At 37.9% G+C, this 10,977-nt stretch overlaps 3 protein-coding genes across 3 annotated transcripts; 1 reads left to right on the forward strand and 2 right to left on the reverse strand.

The window, feature by feature from the left end:
- Nucleotides 1-450: 450 nt before the first annotated feature.
- Nucleotides 451-2,014, reverse strand: LOC137583377 (zinc finger protein OZF). The gene is made up of 2 exons (XM_068298352.1): nucleotides 1,724-2,014; nucleotides 451-1,646 (listed from the first exon to the last, which is right to left on the reverse strand). Exons 1-2 carry the CDS (start codon nucleotides 1,887-1,889, stop codon nucleotides 775-777), a joined length of 1,038 nt encoding a protein of 345 aa, XP_068154453.1. The 5' UTR covers nucleotides 1,890-2,014; the 3' UTR covers nucleotides 451-774.
- Nucleotides 2,015-2,147: 133 nt separating this feature from the next.
- Nucleotides 2,148-7,069, forward strand: LOC137583376 (uncharacterized). Its single transcript, XM_068298350.1, has 3 exons — nucleotides 2,148-3,199; nucleotides 3,261-3,617; nucleotides 4,614-7,069. The coding sequence occupies exons 1-3, from the start codon at nucleotides 2,312-2,314 to the stop codon at nucleotides 5,757-5,759; spliced, it is 2,391 nt and encodes a 796-aa protein (XP_068154451.1). The 5' UTR covers nucleotides 2,148-2,311; the 3' UTR covers nucleotides 5,760-7,069.
- A 2,059-nt stretch (nucleotides 7,070-9,128) lies between these two features.
- On the reverse strand, nucleotides 9,129-10,230 carry LOC137583395 (uncharacterized). Its single transcript, XM_068298387.1, has one exon. It carries the CDS (start codon nucleotides 10,015-10,017, stop codon nucleotides 9,430-9,432), a length of 588 nt encoding a protein of 195 aa, XP_068154488.1. The 5' UTR covers nucleotides 10,018-10,230; the 3' UTR covers nucleotides 9,129-9,429.
- Between the last annotated feature and the right edge of the window lie 747 nt (nucleotides 10,231-10,977).

The following is a 10,977-nucleotide window of genomic DNA, read 5'->3' on the forward strand; positions in this document are numbered from 1 at the left end:
TTCATTGATCGTTTTTTTGCGGATATGGGAACCGATTGGGGAGAAGCAACTTGACAAGTAAATGAATGAACAATTCCAACAGGTGAGTCTGTTGTTTTTTAGTGAACATGTTCAATAGCTAACCAAAGAGAGTTGCTCATTTTGCGATCAAGTAAAATGATGATCATGTTGCTTTAACATTCTGTTTTTCATATAGATAAAAATTAAGATTATATACAGATTAAGGATTGTAACTTTACTTTGATTTCTTTTGGAAATGAGTGATTCCAACGATTATGAATCTCTGAATATACGATCTGCCACTGGCCAAACAATGTTGTTGAATGCATTAAGTCTGCAAACTTCCCTCGCTAATTGGCTCACAGGTGATTTGTGTATTTTTTTCTTAACATTATTTACAAAAAATTATGCCCAACACCAACACCAACACACAAATTTACAAGCACAATGTGTAAGTCAAATTCTCCATTTATTTCACATTAATAATTTGCATTTTATCCATTCTGCAATATTTCATATGGATCCGTTCACTTTTCATTTGCCAAAGCGATTATAACTTTTATGTTTTTTCAATACAATAAACAAAAAATTAATATTATGACTTCATGGGAGGGTTGAAAAATATATCTGTATCTTCATTAATAAACTAAAAATTAATATTATGACTTCGTGGGTGTGTTGAAAAATATATCTGTATCAGAACTTCATTGAATTGTTATTGAACTCCATTGGAAAAGCATTTGAAAATTGAGGTTTATTTCCGGCCCAACTAAATTAGTCAAAGTTTGAAATATACTCGACGTTTTCTTCTATTCCTGCCATTTCAGTTTTCACGTTTTTCTGCTGATTCTCCAAGTGTAGAATGTACTCGACGTTTTCGTCTTTTTCTGTCATTTCAGTTTCCTCGTCTTTCTCCGGCTCAAATTCTATAATGTACTCGACGTCCTCCTCTTCTTCATCTGCCATTTCAATTTTCTCGTTTTGCTGCTGCTCCAAGTCTGAAATATACTCGACGTCATCCACTTCTTCTTCTTCTATCATTTCAACCATCTCATTTTTGTGTTGCTTCATGACAGAACAGAATGGCTTTTGTCTCACGATTGTGTCATTCTCGTGCTGTGTGGCCTGGATGTGTTGCATCAGGTGCTGCTTCCTCATGTATCCCGCATGGCATACAGTGCAGACATAGGGCTTGCTGTTGCTATGAAGGAAACGATGTATATCCCGATTCTCCGCACGACAAAACTGCTTGTTACAAACTTCACAGGAATAGGCCTTCTCTCCGGTATGCGTGAGCATGTGCTTCTTGTAGTTAACAGGATGACTAAAGGTGGCCTCACACACTTGGCAACGCAGATCACGCAAATGCCTATGAACTGTCTTCACATGCTGATCGAGCAGGCGACGTCGGACATAACAACGATTGCATTCGGAACACTTATAAGGAGCCTCCTTGTTATGTGTGTGACGTATGTGCGTGCTCCAATTGGAACGTTGGGCGAATCGGGCTGGACATTGAGGACATTGAAAAGGTCGCTCACCCGTGTGGACGCGCATATGTTCGACCAGGCGGCTATTTACCGAAAACGATTTGTTACATTCTTGACAGATATATGGAGGCGGTTTTTTTGCCAGTCGGCGTTTAGCTGAGGAAACAAAATAAAACAGGTTGGCTTGAAAAGCCTGCACATATGGGGAGTGGAGTAGTTGGGTAGTCACTCACCAGCAACAGTTGCCTTTGGCTCTGTTTCTGCCTCTGTCTTGGTTTCCACCGTCGCAATGTCCTGTATTATTTCATATTCATAGTCATATACTTCCTCCACCAAATCAGCTGGATCGAAGTCCTCTATGTAATAATCGTGATCCTGCTCGTGTGGATTCTTAGGCATGTCCGGGCATTTGGTTTCTCAGCCAATCCAAAATGTAAGGTTATTCTTCCACACTTTGAAAGTCGTACGCTTCTTCAAAGCTAAAAAACAAAACAAACCAAACTACCCACACAAGACATACATACTCCCCACTGACTATCTCTCTCTCTTTCTCTCTCCCATTTACATTCTTGAACTCACCACCATCGGCCATCGCGACCATCGATTAATATGAAGAAATGTCGATAGGTGAACAGTATGCAACCCTGTTGGTCTATCGATACTATCGCCCCAAACACCCATCGGCAAAAAAAAAAAAAATTATTAAAAAAAAAAGAAAAATAGTTTTCTTAACTTAAATTGCTGGTTTAAATCGACCAAGTGCCGTGCCGAGCTAAGTTCAATTGTAACGCGAGCCCATCGCATCCACAGATCGGGTCACAATGAGCGTGTTGGCATATACGCGTTCCAACGATGAGGAGATTTTTCGCCATTGCACAAAGGATTGCGGCGTGGTAACGGCCACCGAGGACTTTCAGTATTTTGCCTTAGGATGCATATTCTGTAGCGAGAAGTTTCTCTATTTCGATGCTTTCATTGGCCATTTGCAGACAATGCATCTGAGTGATGCCAATGGGAATGACGGAAGTGAGGGGAATGAAGTGAGTGGTGGTGGCCAGAGATTAGGTGGTGGTGTTGGGATTAGCCAGCCAATGTCATTATCGATAGGACCAGCGCCGGGAGAACATGATGAGATTGAAGACTTAACCGATGCAGATACAGCCCTATTGGAGCCACAAATGGTGATCAAACAGGAGCTACAGGAGTTGGGGAGTAGCGATGATGAGCAATCCGCATTAGCTGCGAATACAACAACAGATAAACGACTGGCCAATGTCCAGGCATCAGATGAGGCTGAGAACGATGTCGATGACGAGGACGACGATGATGAAGAAGATGAGGAGGACGATGCCGAGGAGGAGGAGGAAGACGACGAGGACGATGAAGTCATACTGCCGGAAACAAATATATTACCACATCCACGAATGAAGGTGACCAAACCAAGGCCAAAACAACACCAGCAACAACGCCAGCGACGCCAACAGAAGCAAATGGGCGTCAAAAATGAACCTCTCACAGCCGATGGCGATTCCTCCATGGATGACTACGGAGGCTACATGGACGATGACAATGACAATTCCACCGAGTACATGGAATACAGTGGTGGTCCCGGTTACAATGATTTAACTCAAGGTCACAGCATTTTGGGCACCGGCGGAGCGAATGATTTCCTGAGCTATGATGAAATGGTCGAGGAATCCCTTTTAGGCGTAAGTAATACCCCTTTAATATATGCTTTGTCTCATATTCGAATTCCATTCTTTCTCACAGCGTGATCGTGAATTAACCATGCACATCAAGGATCGCAAAATGATACAATTCCTCATCCATTCATATCAACGGAATCCCTTCCTCTGGGATCACAGTCATCCGCAGTTCAGGGATCGTGTGAAACGCGCCAGATTTCTTGACTGGATTGTCCTAGAATTCAAAAGCCGCTTCAACATCTCACTGGCCAAAGATGCCATCACTAGAAAATGGGATAATCTTCGCACCGTTTACAAGCGTGAATGCAATCGAATGGCTCTGGAGAAAACGAATATCAGTACATTATGGTATTTCAAGGAACTGCATTTTCTCAATGAAGTCTATAGTTACAATTCCAAAATGTCTGATGCTGTTGTTAAGGTGAGCCTAGAGGAGATTCTCCTACGAATGTTATCCCATCTAAATCTGAATTTTATGTACCCATATACATACATCCATATTTTTAAATTTTTTGCAAAAAAACATTTTTTTTTACTTGTCTTATTGTTTACGTAATCATATGTATGAATTCCTTTGTTAATATTCAGACTTCTTTCCTAGATAGATGTACTTTAAACTCCTACCTAAAATACTGGATCAATTGATATAGGTATTAGAGTTATGGTTTATCTTTTGCAACTGCAGGATTTTGACATTAGGGAACTTCGATTTACCATTTCATTTAGGTAACTTTGATTTCAAGCTACCATAAGAAATTGAGTTTCAAATCGAACAAACCCCACGGATAAATCGGACCACTATAGCGTACAGAATAGAGTGAGAAGACTATATATAGTGGCTTTTAAAGTGCCATGAGTGTGAGAGAGACTTTGCGCAGGAGTCAAACCTTCTTAAACTTAAGATTGAAGATTCTTCATTCCATTTAGTTAGTTTATTTGTATTATTCTTGCTCTGCTCTATCCAAAAGATGAATTTGCAATGAATTGAATTCAATTCCAAACATTTTCTCCTATTCCAAACACTTTTTTTAAATAATTTTTATATGTAAGGACATTTGATCTATTGTGCAATGGCTAAGTTTTCCGTTTATCTGTCTTGTGATCAGCAAGTGAGTTTTTCTTATAGTTTGAGTTTGTTCACTTACCTGATTTCCATCAGCTAAATTAAGAGGCCCACTCGATATAGCAATTGTCAGGGCTAAAAATTAAATTGTATATTACTTTTAAGATTATCCAGTTAAAAGCCAACTTGACAGATGTGGTATAAAGTTAAAATTTGTCACATAATTCAATGACTACCATATACATAGGTAATTGTTAGTATAAACTTAAATCTAATGAGCTTAGATATTTAGATTCATTCAAAATAATGTGGAAATTGTTTTTACTATATATGTATGTATTTTTGTATATATAGGAAACATCATATCGCCGTCGCTTTTCGGCCATTTGGAATGACACATCCACCGCCAAATTGTTGAGCATGGTAAAACGTTATCATTGCTTTTACAATCGCTTCGATCCGGATTATCGCAGCAAGGAGCGACGGGGCGAAGGTCTCCATCAGATGGCCATGGAGCTGCAACAGTTGATCGATGTGACAACGATACAGATATCGAAACGTATATCTCAACTGCGTTTCGATTATTCCAAACAGAAGACAGAGCGTTTGAACTGTGAGCGCATGGGTAAAACGTTTATACCGAATTATATATATTACGATCAAATGAACTTCATGGACGACGATATACCGCCATTCAAGTGCCAGCATTGCGGTGAGATTGTGCAGACATTGCGCGAATTGGATCTGCATATGCTTACGCATCAGCCCAGTTTGGGTGGTGGCTACTACTGTAATATCTGTCACATACAATTCCATAATGCCGAGGAGTTTGAGACGCACAAGCAACTCCATTTGGGTGCTGGCAATGAGGTGAAATACAATTGTGAATTGTGTACGGCCAGTTTTCGTGAGAAATCCAATTACGATGAGCATCTGCGGCGACACAATGAGGAATTGTTTCTGCCCTCGTTGGGAATCAATCATAGCATTATGGAGGGGCATGAGGATGGCGATATATCTGGCACAGCTGGGGATGGTGGCGACGATGGCGATGGTGATCAATTGATGACATCATCCGAATCGGGAGGCGGTGGCAATAAACCATTCCCCTGCGACACCTGTCACCGCACGTTTGCCACATCGGGACATCTGAATGCCCATCGCATTGTGCATCAGGATGAGCGTGAGCGATGCTATAAATGCGATTATCCGCAGTGCAACAAATCGTTTGTGGCCCGCAACAGCCTGTTCGAGCATTTGAAGCAACATTACAGCAATGAGGAATTCAAATGCGATATATGCGGCAAGAGTTTCAAGTCCACCAAGAATTTGCAGAATCACAAACAGATCCATGACAAGGTGAAGCGTTATGTATGCCAAATTTGCGGTTCGGCCTTTGCCCAGGCGGCGGGACTTTATCTTCATAAGCGAAGGCATAATCGTCCCAATGGCACAACCGGTGCAGTTGGCCGCTCTGGCGGTAGTCGATCGAGTCTATGAAAGCAGGGGAAAACTAAAAAACTGAAGAAATCAACTAAAAGGCAGCTAGCAATAAATGATTGATTGAGTGAACGATCAATTGATCGATCGTTTGATTTTATATTGTACTTAAATTGGGTTGAATTACCCGCGACTAAAACTCCAAACACACACACAAACACACCACACACATTCCCTCTTTCCTACTCATTGTCCTTTGACCAACCCTGCCTGCATTCCACAAGCTATAAACTAATTAATAAGTATTGCTAAATGAAAATAACTAACACTTAAAACAAAAAAGACAGAGACAAAAACCAAGTATTTTATGTACTAAAAGCAACTAGAACTAGATTAAGAGCTGTTGATTGCAACGAAAGGAAATAACATGCAATAGCAATTCTTGCAACACACACACACAAAAGGAAGAAAATGAAACAATCTGCACAATTTTTTTCTATATCACTACCATTATAATTAAGTCGTACCACATACAATATATATACATACATATATATAGAGAAAAACCACTTGAAATCTTACGAGGGTTAGGCCAAGTCTAGTAAATGACAACACTTAGATTATAATATATATACTTATATATATATATAAATATATTTTACTATATATTGACATATAAATCACAAACAAACAGAAAGGAAAAGAAACAAAAAACATTAAGTTCTATATAACATATATATACATTTGTCTGCCACCCTTGTAAACGACTGAATCTGCATAATTTTTGCTTAATTACTTCGTTTATAGTGTAAATAACTAAATAAACGAGACACACACACACATACGAAAAACCAAACTAAACTTTTAACTTACTAATTAGTTAAGAAGAAAACAGTATAAACAAACAAAAAAACACTAGGGCCATCATCTCCATAAGAGTGCTAAATATTTTGCAGCCCTGTCATAGGTCAGAGTTCGATTCAAGATCAGAGAGAGAGAGAAGGAGAAAGAATTAGAAGCTGCTGCCAATTAGCATTTGTTTTACCAACATCTCATAAGATTCAAATTTCACTTCAATACGTCAATACAACAATTACATATAATTTGATGGCTTTAATCTGATCCTGATCGAAATTCAAACTCTGCCATTGAAAAAGCAACAGAAAAAAATACATATACAAAACTGAAACCATTAGGCAACTATATATACATATACATATACTAATATATATATTTAATATTAATAACAATTTTAAGCAAGAACAACAACTTAGTATCTGTTTAAGTTCAGTTAGCACAATTTCTGTAGTTTTAAGTTGCTTTAAATTCTAATTTTTAATATACTTATTCGTAATAATCGAAAACAACAATTTTATGTTTATTTAATATTTTTTATTTTGTTCTCTCTCGTGTACTATTTTTTTTTTTTTACATTCTTTCGTGCTGCTCTTTACTCATATGTTTTAAGTTAATTGTTGACGAGAAAGTTATCTCGTTTTGGCTTCAATGAAATTTTTAGTAATTTTAAGTATTTTTTTTTAAATATATATTTATATATATATATTTTGGATCCTTAACAAACAAAATGTGAAATAGTTAACAGTAAAATCGTCAAGCGAAGCCACGCCCAGCATTTTTTACATAAATATATATATGTATGTACTCAGGAGGCATCGTGAATAAAAAATAAAGTGCGCTTCCGTATCCAGGAGAGAACCTTAAAAGCCACATAAAAAACACTCACATACACAACCACATACACAAATTATTAACAAAAAAAACAACTATTTAACAAATACATATATATATATATATAAATATATATAGTGTATGAAATTATATTGTAAGCCTTGTCTTCAAACACATGTAAATTAAATAAAATGAAATAAAATTACAAAATGTATTTATACTAGAGTAAATCATAATTCTTTTATTTTTTAATACTTTATTTTATTGAAAAGTGAAAACCTCTTATGGATCATTCCTATTTGAAACTCGATGTAACTAAAAACTGACAGTAAAGAGAGTCAGAAACATAAACTCAAAGGCTTTAACGTGTGAGAATGTGGCAGTCCTTGGGAGGGAGACGGTAAGACTTCAATGAATAAGTATCAATTTTTCAATCCGGAATTCTAATCGAAATTTGTATTCCAAATTTCGTACCCCTAGCTCTTTAGATATCATCTAGTCTATTAGTGGTCTGTGTTTATACAGCCGGATGGACTGTTTTAGCCCTATAACAGAATTTCAATTCCATTAAAAGGTATTAAAAGGTCGTTCCACTGATCTGATTTGTACTTGTTTTGGAGTACAATCATTTGGTATACCTAAAAAACGATATGATCCATATTAGATTATTTTCTAACCGTGACCAATAGAGTAAAAGTCTGTAAGTGAATCATTCGTTCATTAAATTGACGTTTGCCGATAGATATATCCATACATTAATATGTACATATGTATGTTTATGTCAACCTTATCTGGCTTAGAGTATGTCTGGGGTACATTTTGATTTGAGATAACGTGAAATGATAGAACCCGCCCCCAGTAACTAACCATTACAAATGACGACGAGGCAATTTCTAGTCACTCAGCTATCGCATGTTTGAACTAGACGACTACTGTTTAGACCAAGAATGCGAATTTACGGTCAAAACACAATTAACACGATCTATACATAGGTAGATTGGTTGGTAAATGTATGTATGTATGTGTTTATTGTAACTCGATAGACAGACAGGTCGACCCCTTTGAAACGCCTTTTTAGCTAAATCATTCTGACACTACGAGAAGCGTCTGGCTGATTCTACTTTCGTAAACAAATATTATCTTAGCCAAAGCTAGAGGCGGCCTTCCATGAAAGTGCTGCCCCCTTGGGATTATCATTTAGGCCTTGTCCAAATGTCCAATATCTCTCACTTTAACTTGTATTTTTATGAGTAACAATTAACTTATTCGATATGTATTTATTTATAAAGTTTTATTATAGTTATTTCTATACAATATATATTCAACAATTTGAAAACTTAATTTACTTAAATATCAGACTTCAATAGTGTTTTCTGAATCATTCTCAAAGGATGAACAGATTCTGAAGAGTAGATTTTCTGTAGATTAACAAATTAACAAGAAAAACGATTCAATTAAAAATTATTAACTTGTCCCACGCCCCCCTCGTAGATACATAGGCTAACCCCGCCACTGATCTGTCGTGTTGTTATAGATAGATGGACTACGTCTTTATATACTATATAAAAAAAGAAATTTCGTAGAACGCGGCTGGCGCGTGCTTTGCTTGGCTAATTTCACATATTTTTGGTAAACACATTAATAAGCATTCGGTTGCGATATATACATATATATGTATGTATGTATATAGATAAGATTCATTTAGATTACGGATTTCATAGCCATTCGAAGTTAGTTACATTTTTTTTTTTATTTTTTTGTTTGTTACGTTTATTTTCAATTTCTTGCTTCGTGACTCAATGTACTCAATAAACAAATTTGCGAAAAAAAAGAACATTAAATTTTTGTCCAGTTTCTCCAATCAGGTTTCAATTTAGCTCCAGATTTCAGGTTGAGGTTGAAGTTTGAGGTTTCCTCCGCCTGTTAGACTGCTTGATGTGCCTCCACTCGATAGTTAGGGGGAAGTGTGAGAGGGAGGAGGGAAAAGTTGCTTGACACAATGTCACTGCATCGCTGTCTGACTAGAATCCCAGCTTGCCCCTCAGATGAGTTCGCCCCGTTCATTCACCTTGATGACGCGCACTCGTTCATGGCGCTCCAGGAGCAGCTGTTCAATGTTCCGAATGCTGGTGACACTGCTCGTGCTGCTGCTGCTGGTATTTGTGCTGGTGGAGTTGTTAGTTATCTCGCTGAACAATCCCAGATTATCCTTAATGAGATGATCGACAGCACAGCCATCGCATTGTAGGATGACCACGCCACTGTAATAAGCCTCCTCGCTAATGGTCTTTGTGTTCCGCGTATTGCACAGTTTGCAGCGATAGACCAGCTCCACACGGCGTTGCATACGACTAAAACGCTTCAATGTTGTCGGCGATAGGGAACCGGATTTGGGTTGCTGTCCCTGCGACTGCCCGACAAAGGGTTTAAGGGAGAATTGACAAGCATCCAATATGGAGCGTGGTATGGAGAGCGGCCCTGGCCTTGCATCAGCGTTCAGCGCGGTATCTCCGTCTGCATCGGCCACTGGGAGGCCAGTCTGCTGTGTAGCATTGATGATGGCATTTTGTCCATTTTGGCGCAGATAGTTAAGTGTCCGGGATGTAAAGATGTTGCGCAATGCATTCATTTTACACTGTGCATACTAGGAATAAAGGTGCTTCGCTGGGTTACTTATTGATTTTGGGTTGCCGGTTTGTTGCCTATTTGTATCGATGTTGGAGAGTTAATAATTTGTTAGTTGATTTCTATATATGTATGTATAAACTACGTCGTATTTTCCAGTGACAGCAGCAACAACAAAAAATGGTGAAATATCAGCTGGTGAACTGTGATGCCACATGTGTTTCGAGAACGATAACTCAATCACATAAATTCGATTTGAATCGATAACTAAAGCATTGTGATCGATAACTGGTTGCTCATTTGCTGTCAAATGAGAAGTTCTTAAGAGAGTGCCCTAGTGTTGAGCGCAGCATTTTGAGAGCGCGTGAAATGTAATTAAGAGCGATGGAAACTAAGTAAATGGCAAAATGCACTCGAAGAAAGAATTTATTTTACTTGCATCTATATTTAGTTTCACAAATAAACGGCCTAAAGTTGGAAAAATATATCATACATTTTTCTGCTAATTTTATATGGCATATTAACCAACTAATAAACTATTTGTAACTACTTAGAATCAAATCAAATAAACAAATTATATTTTGAAATAATTAGCTATTAACAATAAGTGTGCACCACAAAAGCTTTACTCAGTACATTTTCTTTGCAATTTTTATGGGCTTTACTTGTTTTCAATTTATTCACTGTATATTGACAGGTTAACACCAATTTTTCTCGGTGTATGCTTTGGTGCGCATCAGAAATTGCGCCTGTTTATTTCAAAGAGAAACTTAAGAGTAAAATTGATGGTTTCGGGTGGTTCGAAGCGAGAGGCCAAAAAATTTCGGCGAGAGGTCAAAAAATTGCGGCGAGAGGGCAAAAAGTTAAGGCGAGAGCGCAAAAAGTTAAGGCGAATAGTGCAGACGGCTCGGGCGAATTCAGACATGTGGTTGTTGTTGCATTTGAGAGAAGAATGAGCCCGCCG

The sequence above is a fragment of the Drosophila tropicalis genome, unplaced genomic scaffold, assembly GCF_018151085.1.
Source record: "Drosophila tropicalis isolate 14030-0801.00 unplaced genomic scaffold, ASM1815108v1 contig_867, whole genome shotgun sequence".
Taxonomy (NCBI): domain Eukaryota; kingdom Metazoa; phylum Arthropoda; class Insecta; order Diptera; family Drosophilidae; genus Drosophila; species Drosophila tropicalis.